At 40.2% G+C, this 21,102-nt stretch overlaps 1 protein-coding gene across 5 annotated transcripts in view; it reads right to left on the reverse strand.

The window, feature by feature from the left end:
- The window catches only part of THSD7B (thrombospondin type 1 domain containing 7B), a 303,781-nt gene that overhangs the window by 73,354 nt on the left and 209,325 nt on the right, over positions 1–21,102 (reverse strand). For all 5 annotated transcript variants that reach the window (XR_012678316.1, XM_075180948.1, XM_075180947.1 and 2 more), the window contains exons 16-17: positions 8,706–8,839; positions 1,106–1,259 (exon numbers count right to left, since the gene is read on the reverse strand). Coding sequence is in view for 4 of the 5 variants with exons in the window: in XM_075180948.1 (XP_075037049.1) it covers positions 1,106–1,259; positions 8,706–8,839 (288 nt within the window). In the remaining variant the exon portion in view is untranslated. The remainder of the gene's footprint in view (positions 1–1,105; positions 1,260–8,705; positions 8,840–21,102) is intronic.

Consider the following 21,102-nt stretch of genomic DNA (forward strand, 5'->3'; position numbering starts at 1 on the left):
GCCTTTGTTGAATTTGACTACCTGCCTGACATGTGCTGTGTTTTGGTAACTCGCTGTCTGACCAGTAGCCAACCTGGCCTGGCTCTGACGTTGCTCTTGCCCACTGATTTGCAACTTCTTACATAGTGTAAGCAGGGCCGTCTTTCCCATTGGGCACGATGGGCAGGTGCCCGGGGGCCCAGGGGGAAAGGGGGCCTTGGCAGGTCTGCTGTAAAAAAAATCCTGTAAAGAAAAAAAAAAAAGAAACCTACCTTTTGCGGTCACCTGACCGTTCAGGTCAGGTGACGATCCGGCTCACTCCCTGGTCCTCTCTTCCGTGATGCGCTCGCAGTGAATGTCGGGGCGTGATGATGTCATCACGCCAGACATTCACTGCGAGCACAGCATTGAGGAGCACAGAAGAGGATTCAACGCATCGCGATTGAAAGGTAAGTATATATAATCCTTTTTTTTTTTTACTTATATATTTATATATAGGGGCCCCACTGCACTGCTGTGCCCGGAGGCCCATACTATTGTTAAGGTGGCCCTGAGTGTAAGAGTGCCCTCAGACACCTACTGCTCCCTGTTGATGGGTCACCTCTGACCTATGATATCATAAACATTATATAATGGAATAAGGTGTCAGGTTGGGCATGTTTTGGGCCTTTTCAAGGTGTTGGAGACTCAAACAATCATATCCCTATTTACTGCCGGTAATTAGACCAGACAGATAAAGCAATAATGAACAGCACAAACATAAAAAATAATCAGTAAAATTATGCTGTGTTTGTAATAACAACAACAACTTTAATTTGTCAGAGAATTTGCAGAGAAATAATTTCATCAAAACGTTTTTACAACAAAGTATTTATTGTGAAGATAAGCTTAATTAAGCATTTGGTCACACGACATTCACCCCTGGGAAGTTAGAGAACTTAGTTAAAAGAATATCTACATAGCGCAACATGATTTTCTCAATATTATTCATAAAGGTAATATTAGCAGTAAATTTGTTTTCATTACATCGCAGTATTCTGTGATGTTGTTTAAATGTTAAAGTTCATTTTTAAAATGCCATATTTTTTTAACATTCATAAGGATCGTAGAGAAATGAATGTCTCACCTTTGGGCATTGGCTCCACTGACCCCAGTTAGACATTACGCATTCACCAGGGCAGGAAAGGGTGCAGTCTTGTCTGGTGGCGGGAATTTCTTGGTGGTTACAGTAAGTGTCATTCACAAAAGCATCTTCAGCATTTTTTGATATATTTACACATCTAAGAGAAAACATAAATACATTATTGTATTTGTTTCAATACACAGTTAGAAAGCTACAAATATCAAACATTGGGGGATATTTATGAACTTGGCACAAAGGACAAATGTAGAGTTGCCTATAACAACCCATCTCATGCTAGTGTATTTAGGAAAGGAAGCCAAAAATTTGACTGATTGCTATCGACAAACTTTTTCCTTTGTACTATATCTTATAAATGCCCCCAGTTGGGTTTAAATGACCTTAATCAATGAGTTGTGTTGTGTAAAACCAGATAGATAGATAGATAGATAGATAGATAGATAGGAGATAGATAGATAGATAGGAGATAGATAGATAGATAGGAGATAGATAGATAGATAGATAGATAGATAGATAGATAGATAGGAGATAGATAGATAGATAGATAGGAGATAGATAGGAGATAGATAGATAGATAGGAGATAGATAGATAGATAGATAGATAGATAGATAGATAGGAGATAGATAGAAATAGAGATAGATAGAGATAGATAGATAGATATGAGATAGATAGAGATAGATAGATAGATATGAGATAGATAGAGATAGATAGATAGATAGATAGATAGATAGATAGATATGAGATAGATAGAGATAGATAGATAGATAGATAGGAGATAGATAGATAGATAGATATGAGATAGATAGAGATAGATAGATAGATAGATAGATAGATAGATAGATAGATAGATAGATAGATAGATATATAGGAGATAGATAGAGATAGATAGAGATAGATAGATAGATAGATAGGAGATAGATAGATAGATAGATAGATAGATAGATAGATAGATAGATAGATAGATAGGAGATAGATAGAGATAGATAGAGAGATAGATAGATAGGAGATAGATAGAGATAGATAGAGATAGATAGATAGGAGATAGATAGATAGATAGATAGGAGATAGATAGATAGATAGATAGATAGATAGATAGGAGATAGATAGATAGATAGATAGATAGGAGATAGATAGATAGATAGATATGAGATAGATAGAGATAGATAGATAGATAGATAGATAGGAGATAGATAGATAGATAGATAGATAGATAGGAGATAGATAGATAGATAGGAGATAGATAGATAGATAGATAGATAGATATATAGGAGATAGATAGAGATAGATAGAGATAGATAGATAGATAGGAGATAGATAGATAGATAGATAGATAGATAGGAGATAGATAGAGATAGATAGATAGATAGATAGATAGATAGATAGGAGATAGATAGAGATAGATAGAGATAGATAGATAGGAGATAGATAGATAGGAGATAGATAGATAGGAGATAGATAGATATAGATAGATAGATAGATAGATAGATAGATAGATAGATAGATAGAGTTTAATGTGACAATCGTTGATGTTAGATTATCTTGGGCAGGAAATGTTCATCATTTGAAATAAAAACTATAGAAAGCTTCTAATGGCAATAAACCTCATGAGATTAATCACATAAGATCAGAATTACAGCGATTACAGCTAGCACAGATACCGGCACCTATACCTTCTATTTCATACATTGTATGTTATTTATTACTATCAGGATGCTTTCAATGAGCAGCTCTGCAAAATATGTGGGCACTTTATAAATAAAGGATCATAGTAATAAAAATAATTATAATAAAAATAGAGATCTGCAGAACATTTCTCTATCCAAACTACGAAGCGAACGATACCTAGAGGTTTGTAATGAAAGATATCATAAACTTTTGCACGTTTAAGTTATATAGACCACAATTAGCCCTGAAATGAGTGATAACTTGCTTCTTGTATATCTAGGGCTGTTCATGAGATCCTTTCCTGCCAATAACTCTATACAGGACCACTGTTCCTGCATATCTCTCCTAATTTCCATATCTAGTGATGAGGACAGAAATTCAGTAAGGCTTGGGGGTCAATGTATTATAGTGCAGATTTCGCAACACTTGCCTTTAAAGCCATTGCCGTTTTAAATTTTCCCAGAAAAGTCGCAGAGTATCGGTGACTTGCTAAATCCGAACTTTAATTTAGCCCCTGGAATCTGTTAGGTGATGAGTTTATTGGGTAAACTTTGTTCATTATTTGTTAACTTGCTAAAAAACTGCAGTTTCAAATGTTGTATTTGAAGAGCATATTCTATTTTACAAAATCAACAATATTACAACAGATTAAACTAAATTACATGATAAACTGTATTTTTTCACCCTCAAAAGCATCTTTCTAAATGACTTTTTCTGTTTGAAACAATATAAGGAATAATTCGAAGGAGCAAACTGCAAGATATTGTCTCCATCTCCACCAGTAATATATGCTTGACACATAGCCTACTTTTAATTTGTGGGTGTCACAGACAGACAGTATCCTAAAATGAAAAGATTCCTCAAACATTGAAATGAAACGACTGCAGTCTGTAATCTTGTGGCCCGGGAGCAATTATTTTACAATAGGAATATAAACGTTTCTCTACAGATAGAGTCCATTGTGATGATGAATGAGCCTCTACACGGCCCTCGTCCCCCAGGATAGAGTGACATGCAGAGTATTAATGCATTGATGTTCTATTTGATAGTATGGCCTTTTACCACCCTGCCTACATTAACATCACATGCATTTTCTTTGCCTATACTTCACAAACATGCTGAACGCCAGATACATTCATGTCAATGGAGACTGGGCAATTCTTCCATGTAAATCAATTTTATGGAGATGCAACATGTGAAACGTCTCTTAACCTGTGCATTATTACATTTTAACTAGATTTGTACCTCATATCCAAATATATAGCCATTTGTCACCAGTATTACACCAAACAGACACTTTGAAATAATTCCATATTTTAGGACAGGCTGAAATGAAACTTATGGATGTAAGAGAACAATGAATAAATGCATTTGTTCTAACATACACTGAAAGTCATCTGAGATCAGGGTGGTAAGATGCATTGTTATCACTGCTGCTTATGCACCTTCACATAGGTAACAGCAGCACGGACCTTTGCGGTTTAAAATAAAATGTCTTAAATAGATAAACGGCAAGTACCAGCACAACAACACCATTGTTACCTGCCAGGGCTTGCTGGAAGCAGTAGTGCACCAGACAGTGGCGCACGCAGGGGGGGTTTCTGAGTCTCCAGAAACCCCCCCCCCCCCCTGCGCTAACTAAGTGGCCGCTATAGCTGCACTGTTCTATACAGCAGCCGCGGCTCTGTCAAAGAAGCGTCCGCGCGGTGCTGTAGTATATACAGCACCGCCGCGGACGCTTCTTAGACAGCGCCGCGGCTGCTGTATAGGACAGCGCTGAAGAAACGGAGCTGCTGCGCATGCAGCAGCTCTCGCGAGGGGTGGGGTTTTTTTTGGGTCGGGGGGAAACCACCCCCCCCCCCCGACAATCCTCCGTTCGCTCCTGCCAGAAAAAAATGCTTAAATCTGTTTTTGTTTTTTTTAATAAAATCCATTTAAACTTAAAAAAAAAAAGACTATAAAACATTGTGTTCTAGTATCCCATGAAGGCAAAGAACTTAAAACTGGGGGTGCAGGAGAGGTGTGACCATATTATATAAACAAAAAAACAAGCAATTATCATATTAAAATTAAGTCTGAATTGTTCCTACTTACACCCCTCCAGGAGAACTCCAAAGTTGGCCGTGTCTTGGGGGCGTGGTCATGCTAATTGTGTCATGAGGCTATGCCCCCTGCTATACAATACCAATTCTGGCCTAATATAGGAGGGGGCGGAGCCAGGAGGACACGAAAAGCACATCCCCACTCACTTCAACAACGAAGCAGGCAGGATTCGAGAGTCAGTAGGCAACCAGAAGGGGAATACCTTGTGTATATATATATATATATATATATATATATATATATATATATATATATATATATATATACACACAAACTGTATAGCGCATATTACACATACAATAGTGACACTGTAGCTGCATGAATGTCCACACAGTTACAAGCAATTTCATGGTTGGAGGGAATCAGAGAAACTGGTTTTAGAGAACTGAGAAAGTCTTCTTAATCTTGGCTAGAAATGTAGACCCTCAGATGTTGAGCATCTTGCTTGTGCAGACTTACTGCAGTCCAAGCATATTCATCCAAGTGTGGAATTTAATAGATTGCAAGGAAAATCAAACACTTGACAAACTGAGAAGTTTTTTTTATTTTGTAGTCTTGATCTCAAGCACTGGGTGTGTGAAAGCAGGCATGACGATTTCCTACATAGCCTGTATTTATCTAGTACTGTGTTCTTCCATGTTTTATGTATAATATATAGCCTTGTAGCCTGGGATCAGTAAACCCTGCATAGGGTCCAGTGATCAAAGTGGAAATCTAGTGCGGTATGTAAAATGTAACGGGAATGTAAGTGAACGGAAATTGATAGTTTTGCTGTAAAGACAGTAGGAGAAGAGGCAGTATGGCGTAATACCACAATATATACCCCCACTTCGACCACTGCAACAGTCCTTAGATCCTGTACAGATTTAAGGTGCGTAGTTCTCAATTTATGCCATATTCACCGCTGTATTAGTTAAATTAATTTGTGCTTTTTTTCATTGTTAGATGTTATAAAGTGTGGCAGCTTTCTAGGGAGCACTGAGATTAAAACCCCAGAACAATGTTGACGTGAAGGGAAAAACATACTTGCCTAATTTCGGCAAGTGTAGTCCGGGAGAGGGGCGTAACTAGAGGGCGGGGAGGGGCCAATTGCGGCAGTTTGGCCACTCCCCCAGTGATGGAAATGCCGGTTTGTCGCCGGGGCGGGGCCAAAATGATGCGATTCACCGCAAATCGCATAATTTAGGCTGGCAGTTGCGGGATGGGGGAGACTTGCCTGCTCTCCTGGGAGTACGTGAGACCGACCCGAATTTCGGGAGTCTCCCGGACATTCCGTAAGAGTTAGCAAGTATGGGGAAAAAGCTGTCAATCCCCAAAGTGTCTCAGTGATATGAGCTCTTCCTACTGAACTAATACGCTCCATTCTCAAGAATATTATACAAGCCGACAAAATGGCTGTCCCCACTGAGCCTCAGTGATGTCACTGGTTCCCTAGTGAACCGACAGTTTGTATTCTCATGGTTTAAAGCTCACCCAAAATGGCTGCCTCTGACAAGTTCCTCAGCCACTGGCAGCTAGTGAACTGATAAACTACATTTTCATGACTATTGATCCAATCCACCAAACGGCTGTCTCCACTGCATGTAGTTGGTGGGTACACGTTAAAATGGGGTTTCAATTATTAACAATCTTTTGACTATTGGCTAAATTATAGAACATTTCCATACAATAATTGCTTTTAAATATCTATACTGTGCTTTATGTATAGTTTATGAAAAATGCAATATATATCTTCATTTCCTTCAAAGTCCAATTATTATAGTCATACTGGAATATCTCGTATAAATGTCAGAGACGTGTAACAAATCTTTGAGCTAAATTGAATTTGGAACTGAACTAAAACATTTTTTATATTAGTTTTAAACCCGCAGCATCGCTGTAAACGGTCCACAAATTGCGATAATTGCAGAGCGTTGAAATAAATAGCGGTTTATTACCATGTAATTTTAACTACTGAGTAACCTGATCAAAAATATGTTAATCAACGCTGTCAGAAATAGCTGCCTTGATGGGTCTAACGCATCCATTCTGATTACCAGGTGTTAGTATCAGTAGTGTCACTAATCAATGAAACAGAATGAGCTTTGTTCCCTGTGCCAAGGATTTTATCCCTCCCAGTGCGAGACGAGAGGCCTGCAAAGGAATTACTGTGAAATTTGTCATCTTCTGGGACAGCTGCAGTACATTTAAAGGACACATAAGCTGAAAATACAAATTACTTTTTTTATATATATTTTATATAAAACAATTGGAAGCAACATGGAATTTTTCTCCTTAAATGATTTTCTTTTGCCGGTCAGACACATTGTTAGGGAGTATGGAAGGGTGGATTTACACCACTGATATGCTTTGGGAACAATACTAACAATCCATTAAAACTCACCCCATTCAAGACTCAAATTGCGATTGTTTAAAGTATAGTACCTATTAACGGTACTGACTACCCCGACGTAGAAGAGGAGGACATGAGGACTCCGAATACGTAGTACAGCGACCTGCAAAACAAAACTACTGCAGAGGACTTGATGGGGCGACTCCGTCTGTTGCCGACTCTGCAAAATGACGTCATGGTAAGTCGTTTTTTTTTGCAGGTTGCTGTACTACATATTCAGAGTCCTCATGTCGTCCTCTTCCGTGTCGGGGTAGTCAGTACCGTTAAACTGACTACCACCGGTTCCTTTGGTTCCTTTATTATATATTGGAGGCTGAGTGTTCTGTTGGCCAAGCCACGTCTCCTGTGGCACCATTTTAGCTGCTACATTCACAGGATTTGCTTTTAAATAAGCATGAGATGTTTAAAAAAGCAAATAAGCAAGGATGCAGACAGATATAGGTGTCTACTACTGTTCCTGAGACCCAAATCCAGCACATACGGATAGAGGCAGCGTCAGGAGCCTGGTTCACATAGTTTCATGCTTATATGCTTTCATAAACTGATTACACTGCATGGCCATATTGGTTATAATAGGGCATTTTTGCTATGTAAACACATATAAGGCTATGTGGCCATAGTGGCTATGGGGGCTTTTTGGTTATGTGGGCATTTTGGCTATATAACGGCACGTGAGGCAATTTTTAAGGTATTTTGACCATTTGGGGCATATTGACCATTGGTCTTATGTGCTTTTTATATGGCGGTATGCTGGCTATGTGCTGATGGGTGAGGCTATATCCTGGTGTACTGACTACATGGAGGCATTTAAAGGGACAGTTGTGTCTGATGGTTCTGGGTAGAATATCAAAAGAAATAAGAAGACATTTTTAAACGTTTACTTGTCACTTACACACTGAGCATGCAGCCATTTGTGGGCTGGACCAATATTCTTGAGAATGCTGCCTATTAATTCGCTAATGGACTGGTGACTTCTCTTTAGTTCCTAATGAATTAAGTTGAAGATTGGTTAAGCCAACAAACAACTTTTTCCACTGCGTATGTTACAGATAAACCTATATGATTATTATTGGTCACTCAAAATAAATGAGAAAAAAATAGAAAAAATAGAAATTTATGTACAAACAAACCATCAAATCCAGTTAGATATCCGCTGAAGCGCTCGCTGTCATTTGCTCTTTTTGCATCACCTTAATGTAAACTGAATTCATATTTCTAATAGAAGCATTACTGGATTTTATCTACTGAAAATCTGCATTTCTGTGTATAGTTTTTAACATTTCATATTGCACACCAGAAATATCAAAATTAGTAGAATACAGAGGAACAATTTTAATAAACCTTTTAGCATCTTTTGACATTGCTGTCATCTGCTTGTAGATTGATCTCTCGCTCCCTGTGGGATAACTGCAGCTCTTACTCACCGTACTCTCCTGATCTGTATTCCCACCCCACAGTCGGCTGTCTTTTCCTCGCTGTGGAGTTTACAAGCAAACCAGGGCTCGGTCACCCACAAGTACTGATTGCATTCATTATAGCAGGGGATTGCCTCATACACCTGTCAGGAGACACAAAGCAAAGGTACACAACGGTAATCACTGCAAACAGCTGAAAACAGAATGCCGGCTGACATATATTGTTTGCACACCAGATCCAATGAAATATATTTCACACTATATACAAATCTGCCCACATTACTTGTGTGCACAATAATGTTGTGCTCTTGTTTCCCTATCTGTTTCCAATTGTGGTAAGCTGGGCTTAATTTACACATATTAATTAACATCAACTAACTAATTAGGGCAAATTATTGCAATGCTGGTTGCAAGAGGAGGCAGAAACAGAATAGAGCAGGAGCATAACATTATTGCACTGTGGACATCAGTCATGGAGGAAAGTCTGTGCATAATACAGACTGGGAGACCCAGCAAAGTGTATAATGGGCCTGCGCTGCTCTCAACAGTGGAACATTTATATCCCTAATGTACATTAATACCAACATGGTATACTAAGCATTGGTTGGAAATGTTACATCTTGTAAATATTATAAATCATCTTGTAAATATTATAAATGGCTTTATATATACATATATCCCTCTATAAAAACATGGGGCTCCGCGTAAGGCACTTAGAAAAGCATCAATAAATATAAAAGCATCAATAAATATAGAGGAAGACACAACTGGTTTGGTTGGTACATTACTCACAACGAGCTAACGCTCATTCCCTCCTAATGACCCAAATGTTAGGATCTCAAGGCGAAGGGCCACTCAAATGAATATAACACTATTGAATGTGCTTTCACCACCTTGGCTTGCACTTTGCACACCCTCCTTCAACTTTTTCTAAACTGTATTGCTTTATAGTCTGAGCTGCTTTCTGTGTGTTGTTTATTTTCATTGCCAATGGTCAGGACGCAAAACTGCTCAGTGGGTGCAATTGTAGTAATCAGCGTTGAGCTGTAGATGCAACAAAGACAAGCAGCTGTCCGTATGGCATTGATTAAGGGGGGCATTAAAGGTGAGTTGGACTATTTGGTGGACTTGCCCGATGATCACCTCCTTCTGGGACTCTGTCCATAGTTTCCTAAACACCTTATTTGAAGGCCCCATCCTGAAAGATCCTTGGGTTTTTCTTTTGTGTTACCCTCCCCAAGATTTGGACAAAATCTCCAAGAAAATAACTGCCCATATTCTGACAGCAGCCAATCACTTACAGCCCTTAACTGGAAAAATACCTCACCTCCGTCCCTTTAGGCCCTTAAAAAGCAGATCTGGCACGTGGCCGCCACGGAGGAGCTTACGTACTACCTCCATGATAGTGGCCATGTCTTCAACAAATTCTGGGCTCCATGGCTAAGCGCGGAAAACGCGTTTCCCCCCCAACCTGATCTTCTTCTGACTTGACCCATGTGCAAGGACAACAGCCCGGCCAATAGTCACCTCTCCCTCAGCTTTTGGCTCGTTACACTCTAACTACCCTCTGAAATTCGCAATGTTTAACTTCGTGTTCTTCCCCACTACCCCCCCCCATAATCCTTTTTTTTCTGCATTCTACTCTTAATATTACTTTCTAAATTATAAAAACTGGTCATTTTCTTTCTTTATTTATCTGTTTTTCTATTTTTTATCTGTATTGTCTTGCCTAATGTCTTCCTCGACTTTGATACATTGCAATTACTGTTTTGGCTTTACTATGTTTGCTACATAGTATTATCGTCTTTATGTTTGTATTTTCTTGAATGACCATTGAAAATAAAAAATTATAAAAAAAAGGTAAGTTTTTATTATTATTATTATTAATATTTATTTATAAGGCGCCACAAGGCATCCGCAGCGCCGTACAGAGACAAACAAAATTACAATACAATGGGAGACAGCACAGTACAGTAAACACAGCAACTCAGTAAGCTCAATGCACAGCTAGAGAGGGCGGGGAAGGGGGAGGGAGGATCCGCAAACGACGGGGCCCAAGAAGGAGGGCGCGGAAGACAGGAAGACCCCCAGGGGGGAGGAGGGAGCGAGAGTGGACGTGGGGTGGAGGACCCTCGAGGAGGAGGGCTAAGTAGCTGGAGAGCAGAGTTAGAAGTGGTGGAAACAGGAGGAGAGATGGCCCTGCTCAGAGGAGCGTACAATCTAAGGGGAGGGGTGGACAGACAGAGAGACGCAGAGGAGAGAGGGAGAGTAGGGGGACAGAGGCAGAAATTTGGCAGGAATTTAAAGGTAACCATCATTTAAATAAATATAGCAGAATGTTGGCACCCCAGCTATGTAAATTTCTTAATATACCCACATCCCCTGCAAATGTCTATGCTACACCCCCTTCTCCTCTAAGTCATCACCCGTTTTAACTTTGCTATGGAATCCAAGGTTAACAGTTATGAAACAATATAATGTACTTAAAAACTGGCACTATACAAGGGTCTCAATATACAGACAAAACAGATACTAAGTTGACGTGTTTCTTATACAATTACATTCACGGCTTTATTATGGAGGCCCCCAATGTAGGGAAGAGCAGCAAGGATCTGAGGACCCCCCCCTCCCCCTCTCCTAATAGTGCAGAATGGTTAGCGCCATCTTCAGACGTAAGCTTTTGTGGAGCTTGTTAAATTGGCCCAAACCGCAGTCCACATTCAAAATTATGAGGACTGCGGTTTAATACAAAACTTATAATATAGGAGAGATCTATGATATCTTCTGCGTTAGGCATTTGTTAGACAGGAGTGTTACTTTAAAATGCCTAAACCATGCAGAAAAAGACGTTTCCGCATGGTCTATGGATTAATAAATATGCCCCATATCATTTACTACATTAAAGGAGGAGCCTCTTATCCCCTATAGCAAAACATTTCTTCCTCTCTCCCCTAAAACACATTCCCCCATCACTTCTCTAGTAACACCCCCTTCCATTACCTCTGTAGCAACACATTGTTCCCTCTCTCCCTATACAACACAATCTCTCCCACTCCCCCTAGTGGCGGCACATTCACTGCACAATTCTTACCTATCCTCCTTAGTCTCTCACACAAGACTTGTCTCCTCGGTAGAACTGTGACAGTCTGGCAGCCAATCAGAGTGAAGCTCATTAATTCTGATTCACTGCCAGACTGACCTCACTCACGAATGCCGGCTCTCACTGCCACTACATGAATGTGGATTGGGAGAACCCCCACCCCACTGTCCGAGTGAATGTGTGAGACGGATATAGGGGGACCCAGGACATATACACCGCAGTATCACTTCTGTCCCAGAATCCCGGGTCTCCCTGTATCTTCTCTGCTTCCCAGCGGGTGCATGTTGTGCACCACTGTGTGAAGCAGGCCTGGCCAAAATGTGGCTCTCCAGCTGTTTGTGAAACTACAAATCCTAGCATGCCTTGCTGGCTATCCACTGGCTATCTACTGGCAAAGCATGCTGGGGCTTGTAGTTTCACAACACCTGGAGCGCCACAGGTTGGCCAGGCCTGGCCTAAAGGAATAGGTTTTATTTTATCCAATCATACTGTGAGTTCAGACTATTTGCCATGAAATTTAGGCACAGCACTCTCTAGCTTTCTATTTTGTATCATTGTGAAACAAAATCCAGGAACAACAATTGAAGAGCTACGTTATGTAAATGAAATGCTAAATACTCTTATTTTGCAAGTGTCATTGGTTTAATCAGCATGATCATTTCTGAGTTGGCCGATCCCTGTAGAACACAAACGTTGGTATAGAAGAGGTGGGGGTGGAACACTTCCTGCAAAAATTCCAGCCCAAAAAATTTGAAAAACACTTGGTCACACTGCTGATCCACCCAGCCACACCTTCAGTCCACACAGTTGCACTCCAATTTTACCAAGCTCCGCCCCCAAAACAGAAAGCCCTACCAATTTTAGTAATCGGAAAATCATGACCCACAAGAAATAGGGCTGCTGGAGGGCTTGTGGTAGACTGTGCTGGTTTATATTTTTGGAAGGAAAGACAAACAATTTAGTATGCTGTTTTACATCCTAAGCTTTTCCAGGTGACCCAGCCAATGTAACTTGCTAAATGAATAATGTATTAGATTTGTTGCATTTATTTTTTTACGCAATGATATGTGTATTTTCTTAACTATCTCCAGCACGGTGGCTCAGTGGTTAGCACTTTCTGCCTCACAGCGCTGGGGTCATGAGTTCAATTCCCGACCATGGCCTTATCTGTGTGGAGTTTGTATGTTCTCCCTGTGTTTGCGTGGGTTTCCTCCGGGTGCTCCGGTTTCCTCCCACACTCCAAAAACATACGGGTAAGTTAATTGGTTGCTATGAAATTTGACCCTAGTCTCTCCCTCTCTGTCTGTCTGTGTCTGTGTGCGAGTGTGTGTCTATATTAGGAAATTTAGACTGTAAGCTCCAATAGGGCAGGGGCTGATGTGAATGAGTTCTCTGTACAGCGCTGCGGAATTAGTGGCGCTATATAAATAAATAATGATGATGATGATGATGATGATGATGATGATGATAATAGACAAAAATCTGCAAATTTGGAGTTTTCCTCCACAAATAAAGAGATATTTATTGAGCGAAAACACTTTGAACAGCAGATGAAGTTGATTTACAATATCATCTAAAAAACAAACAAGCTTCAAATTACACTCTCTAGAACTGCTCTAATATAAGACATAATGTAAGGAATTCAGCCTTAAATGTAATCAAGTTGTATTTCATTTGATATAAACTCTAAACAAGTCAGTTTGCGGAGACAAAACTAATAATTCCTAGTAGATATCAGAGGCCAGGAGAGCAGGAATCAAACAGAAAATTTACATATTTCACATTTCGATCCCATCTAGTGTGTGAAATGTAATAGGGATACTTGGATTTTTTTTAATACTTCCTCTTGGCTTTTCTGCTTTGCAGCTCCTACAGCAATACAACAATCATTAACACTTCAACATCAATTATGTATCCTATATATGCTGGAGTGATAGAGGAGAGTTTAAAATAGAACTCTTAAATATGTATTTTTAAAAAGCCTTATGTGTGAGTTTTAATCCATACTATACCATTTTTTTCTGGCTGCACATGTTCCCCCTATCGCTGAGGCTCCCAAGTGTAATACTTGTGAACTTGTCAATTTCAGAAACCTCCCAGGAGATCCAAGAGGGAAGATCAAGTAGAAGAGCAGGAGGACTTGGGGCAGAAACTAGCTTCATCTTGGCTATGCCCCCGCAGTGAAATGCCGCGATCGTGTCGCAGGGCCAAAATGATGTAAGTGGCGTAATTAAGGCCACCGTCCTAGTGAAGTGCGAGGAATTGGGGAAAAAGACCAGGGTACAAGAGAACTACCCAAAATTCGGGGGTCTAGGCAAATTCCAGGAAAGTAGGCAAGTATACCTTGTTTGCATATGGATTCTAACAGTTTCCAGCACAAAAAACGGTCACTGCCTTCAAACAAAGCACATGTTTGTGTTCCCCTATAAGCTGGTCACAAGCAGGTTGATCCTCTGCCAAAGTGCCAATCAACAGGATCACTGTCAAATGTAACCACATGAGATCCAATCATTCAGTGTTTGTCTCAGGTAAGTTTCAACTAAAGCTGGGTACACACTACAGAAATTCCAACCAACTTTTTATGCCGATTTTACATGCGATCAATGTTCCGATCGCTCGGTCCATGGACTGCATACACACTAGTCTTGTTTAGGATGATAAAGGGAAGAGCGGACTTCCCTTTAGCGACTTTTTACAGCCATGTTGTCGTGAGCAATGACTGTAATTTCGTACTCACTGCTGTGGATCGGTCGGAAGTTTATACACACTACACAGCGGAAACGAGATTGTAACGAAAATATTAAACGGCCATTACGACCAACCAAATGAGGCGACAATCGTCCATTTGGGCAGACTTTCGACCATCGTGTCACTGCACAAACTGACCCGACTTTTGAACGAGCGGTCGTATGTCGGCTGATGTAGCCGATTATTGGATGAAAACTGTGTAGTGTGTACCCAGCTTTAGTCTGGTGCCTGCTAGTGTATAGGCCAACATAATGTTTCTTGCAAACACATTACCTAACATGCCCGATAATAATCTGATCATGTTCAATCAGATATTATTAGCATTGCACTGGCTCTGTGACTGGTAATACTGTAGTGATTGGCCTAACTGATACATCCAAAAAATCTCTGGCTGAGCAGATAAACGCTATACATCTAAGCCAGACATGATGGGACAGATAATTCTTTGAGTTAGAGCTCAAAGTGCTCACTGATGATTGCAGCTTGAAATAAAATACTTTAACCTCAAACACAGCGACACCAGACCTGTCATACATGCCACACAGGCCCACTGGAAAGCCATTGTACAGAGGCCAATGTAAATTAAACAGTACATCAACAAGTAGAGAGTATAGGACTTTATTTAAAATATTTAGTTTGACTGAAGTTCTCCTTTATTTATTTATTTTTGTTAATAGGAGCCTCAATAATTGTAATATCGGCACTCAATATGCTTCTATTGCCTGATCACGTGTCATTCACTGACAGTTCATTGTGTCTCGTCATATACAGTATAAATACTAGTGACTGCAGACTATGGGGTATATTTTCTAAACTGCCAGTTTGAAAAAGTGAAGATGTTGCCTATAGCAACCAATAAGATTCTAGCTATCATTTTATAGAATGTACTAAATAAATGATAACTAGAATCTGATTGGTTGCTATAGGCAACATCTCCACTTTTCAAACCCTCAGTTTAGTAAATATACCCCTATATATCCACAATGTTGTTACTTAATGATTCTTGTGAAGTATATAAGTCTCATTATATTGGTATACCTTACATATTATATTTATCTCCTTAAAATGATCTGCTTATGCAGTGATTTTTTAACATAAGCCCCATGTGCAGTTTGTGAATCCCATTACCGGCACGAATTGTAACCTTGAGATAAGGTTCAGTCTAGCACTGGAGGTGCATCGTGTACATTTGTGCAGTTAATAGCTGTGCACTGTTTTGTATTCTGTAAAAGTTTTTGTGTCTATTTATAAGTCCGATTGCCTGCACACTATCACTTCTCTTGTTTTGTATGCTGGATGCAATTCACAATATCTGCTATGACTGTATTATGTGCAAGTCTGATCCACAGAAGATGAGTGTTTCAAATTTACCATAACTGCATTATCAAGTCTAGTAATTAGCTTGGATTGTAGTTATGTTCACTATCTTATATTGCTTGTGATGTCTGCTGACACACAGCAGGAAAATGACCCTTAAATTGTTTCTAAACGTAGTTAAATTGCATAACAGCGAACATCGAGGGGTTTCTGAAACATGCGACTATTTCATACCTGCATGTTTCAGAACCCAGTGGTGAAGATTCCAGGCAGGATGGCCCGGACTTGTAATCTGGCATTTGCCAGAACTGCTGATGTGCTTGAGACTTCTAGAGGACTTGTCCGACCTATTATTCTGTGTAGACGCATCTTATTTCAGATGTTATTATTATTATTATCTTTTATTTATAAGGTGCCACAAAGGGTCAGCAGCGCCGTACATGACATATACAGAAAGCAGTGATCCATAACACATAACATGATACATGAAGAACAAAATACAAAGACCAGACATACTGAATGAATAAATATACAGGTAACACGGTAATATAGATTAAATTATATGATGGACAGTGAGTGAGAGTGATGGTAGTGACCAGCGGGAAGTAGGACTGAGCTTAAGAATACAGAGCTAGGTTATCAGCCTAGAGGTACAGAGGGTGATGGGATATTAGAAGGAGAACACAAGGACAGCGGGCCCTGCTCCTGAGAGCTTACATCCTAAAGGAGAGGGGAGACACAAATAGGGTGGTACCGACTGGGGGAGTGGGGTATGACCCCTTACCACAAATGATGAAAGATTATTACATGAATCCATCACTCTGTATTCTTCCTTATATTATCTTATTATTATATATCTATTATTATATATTATATATATCCCAATTGTAAAGCGCTACGGAATTTGATGGCGCTATATAAATAAATGTTGATGATGATGATGATGATGATGATATATCTACCTTTCGGTCTTTTTCCCTCCAAACGTATTTCCTTATTCTAGAAATTCTCTTATTTTAAAGAATACGGCCATCCTGAACTATTAATATCTTTATGTTTCTATCACACTCTGACCTCTAAGCAGTACAATATTTAGCATGTAGTCTCTCCTGATAATGCACCATTTTAGAAGCCCTTCACTGAATAGTTTGTCATTTTTTGACTTTTTGATGATATGGCCTCCAGAACTGTACACAGTATTCCAGGACCGGGAACTGCGATTTGTCACATCCCTCAAAGCTCCCTTACCCACTTAAAAGGATCTATAAGTCATGCTTCCATGACGATGGCGAGAGATTGGGAAGGAGATGTCTGCAGGAAGCTGTGTATTTGGCAGGAGACGGCCAATGTTCTGATTAGGCATGTTGTGTATATTTCTAGTATGACATGTGTTGCACTGCTGTTCACTTTCAAAAAATAGCTTCTGTAATCTATATCCATCACTTACACCCTCTCCAAAAAGTGACCCTGCCCCCTCTGGGCTTATGCCACCGCTTCACTAGGGTCACATACGCTTTTAATTAGAAAAAAGAAAAAAAAATTGGGTCACCATAATATATGAACCCCCATAATACTATGAATATTGAGCATGATTATAATGTAATTTTTTTTATATCTACTGAAGATTATTGTAATTAAAATGCACTTACACGGCCAAGGGAAAAAAGATTGCAAGCATAGGATTCAATATGTAAAATAATTGGAATTATAATGTACACTTGATCAATATTGAAAAATAGGAACATTTTGATGGGACAAGGAAAAACTTTAAAATTTGAGACTGTCCCTGGAAATTAGGGATGGCTGCAAACACCCACACCCACATCAAACAGCCACACCCATATCAAACAGCCACACCCATATCACAGCTATTACCTAAGATGTTTGTCACACCAACCAGCGACGCCCATTGCATCACAAATGACTGACATCATAGTAATAACTTGCCTATATAAGAAACTACCAAGCTACCAACCCTCATTTGGGACTGTGAAGAGCAGGTAAGTGGGGTGGGACCGAGTGGAATTAGTGTCTCAGGGGATACTGTGGGGAATTTGGTCCTCGAGGGGATACCGTGTGAAATTGGTGCACGGGGGAATACCGTGTGAAATTGGTGCACGGGGGAATACCGTGCAGAGGTGGTGCGCGGGTGGTTGTGTGCGAGGGATACCGTGCGGAGGTGGTGCGCAGAGTAGAATGTCAGTGAATGGAAACATGAAAGGTGTGTGAATGGTCAGTAACAATAGGAAATGTGTGAAATTAGTGCCTCGGGGGATACTGTGGGGAATTTGGTCCTCGAGGGGATACCGTGTGGAATTGGTCCTCGAGGGGATACCGTGTGGAATTGGTGCTCGGGGGGATACCGTGTGGAATTTGGTCCTCGAGAGGATACTGTGGGGAATTTGGTCCTCGAGGGGATACCGTGTGGAATTGGTGCTCGGGGGGATACCGTGCAGAGGTGGATGCGCGGGGGGTTGTGTGCGAGGGATACCGTGCGAAGGTGGTGCACAGAGTAGTATGAATGTCAGTGAATGGAAACATGAAAGGTGTGGGAAAGGTGTGTGAGTGGTCAGTAACAATGGTTGAAGCCTTGACGTGGCGTTACTGCTCACATGGAGGATATCCATGTGCTAATTCAACCTGTATGTGTGTCTGGAACATCAGTATGGTTTACAGGTACCGGAGCCGGCTCACGTAGCAGCAAATAGTTACTAGATTCAGAGCAGACTCAGATATAGACAACTATGTATTGCCTACAAAACAGCACAGAACAAAAGCACTCAATATATATTCCCTTCTACCACTAAAAACACAACATTAAGGAAAAAATAACGTGTAGAACTATAGCTGTATACCTCTAACAATGACCATGTGGCCTTCCGTACATGGGCCAAACAATAATCTGCAGACGATAATTGCAGAGCACTTCAGAAACAGAGCAAAGAAGCACAAACACAGCGTATTGGAACATTTCTAGTGTCTTAGCTTTTTACCCCATAAGTGTTTATGTATATGACCTGGGGGAGTGACATGGGCGCAGTGGGAGAGAATAGTGAGAGCCGTGTGTGACTCTGTCAGTGGAAGGAGATATGAAAGGTGTGTGAATGGTCAGTAACAATGGTTGAAGCCTTGGCGGGGCGTAACTTTTCTTTTCTGTCTTAACACCAATTTGTCTCCACTGATGTCTTATCTTTATCTCTCCTCTCTCTTCCTAGCGCAGGATTAGTTTATCCTGCGCCACCCGGCATAGAACATATTATTCAAATTTTAATAATAGATGTGCAATAACTGAGGCCATCTGCTGATATAAATAGCATTTTCAAAGTGGAACTTAAATAACCCACACGTGTGAAGCAGCTGGTCATACATGTGAAATGGGTGTTCTACAGCCTGATATACAGCAGGTTTGTAATTGCAGCCTTTGCTGACAGCTTCCAGAATTATCTGCCTGGAATTGGACGATTGTGTAACGTATGTACGGAGAGAAGATATAATAATGATCGAGATTGTTCTGCTGAAGCAGTGGAAATAAATTATATATGGTGTGTATAGATAGAGGGATAATAGTAATACCTGGCTGCGCAGATAGACTTCATTAAGCCTTTTGAAGAATGTTCTGAAAGAACACACAAGCGCTTTCTTTAGCACTTGCTTCATAGGGTTTAATAGCCCTCAGGTCTGGTTGAGTTGCATTAACCACATGGTGAACACAACGCTGAGTAAACACACCACAGCTGCAGGGAACGCTCCTTTGTGTACGAGCCCTTCAACAACTTGTGGTTTAACCTCGGTTGCTGAACTTCACCATCTAAAGCATAATGTTCGAAGAGTTTCTGGCTCCCACTCTCTGATCTGAACTGTAAACAATGTCTTACACTATAATACATCAAATATATTTTCTGTGTGCTTACATTCTCATGTTACAAAAGGACTGTATTTACACTATATGGCCACCCAAACTTCAAATCCATGCAGGGGTGATACAGTAGGGTGAAGTAGGTGAGGATATTGGACTGGGAGAATGTGAATGGGGGAACAAGGGAGGAGAGGTAGGAGGGGAGTGCGTGGAGGAAGATGGTGTGGTGCGGATAGACATGGAAAGCAGTTAGCATAATGTGGGTAGAACAACATGGTAATAAAGATGAACATATTGGGCATACTGAGAATTTAAATGAGAGACAATGTTTGCTATTGGTTCATTAAATCAGAAGTGATGTTATCACCAATGCTAGCAGATCAGTAATGAGTGTCCAGGGCAGGTGCTTGAGGTGGAAAGAAACTGGATTCATTGAAATGTTGGATTTTGTACTCCTGCAGCAGTGATATCAAACTGTTCTCCTTTTAAACCTCCTGTTGAACTCTGGTATAACTCTGAATTATGCTATATTAATCATAATGCACTTGTAACTAACACACTTTAAACTAAACACAGTAGCTATGCAGACAACAATGTTATAATATTCCATCATTAGCAATCAATCCATGTCAATCAACTAAGGAAGACAAGTGCATATGTTCTACTGGGCATCGTAATACAGACACAAACATAAGACACAGAGTGAGGCTGAATATAATTCCCACCTGTGTAATATGTGCTAAACGGATCTAGGAGTCAGTATTTCAGGTGACTTAAAGACAGGTAAGTAATGTAACACAGCAATGAGGAAGACAAGTCAGATGCTTGGTTGTATAGAGAGAGGAATCAGTAGCAGAAAGAAAGAAGTAATAATACCACTGTATAGGTCATTGGCACGGCCTCATCTAGATACTGTGTTCAGTTCTGGAGGCCGTATCTCCAGAAGGATATAAATACATTACAGACTGTACAAAGAAGGGCAACTACAATGGTGCATGGTCTACAACACAAAACTTACCCGGAAAGACTAAAAGATCTTATTATGTATAGTTTGGAGCAGAGAAGGGAACGGGGGGACATGATAAAAAAACTTTCATATATATCAAGGGTTATAACAAGGTGCAGGAGGGAAACATTCTACAAAGGAATAGAAGTATTAGAACACGAGGACATGCACTGACACTGGGGGGAAGTAGGTTCAGAGGAAATGTGAGGAATAACTACTTCACAGAAAGGGTAGTGGATAAGAGGAATAGCCTCCCATCAGAGGTGGTAGAGGATAATACAGTAGAGCAATTTAAACATGCTTGGGATAGACATAAGGAGATCCTTACAAAGAACTAAATATCAAATAGGGATTGAAGTTACCATAGGTTAAAATTTGG

This window comes from Mixophyes fleayi, chromosome 7, assembly GCF_038048845.1.
Source record: "Mixophyes fleayi isolate aMixFle1 chromosome 7, aMixFle1.hap1, whole genome shotgun sequence".
Lineage (NCBI taxonomy): Eukaryota > Metazoa > Chordata > Amphibia > Anura > Limnodynastidae > Mixophyes > Mixophyes fleayi.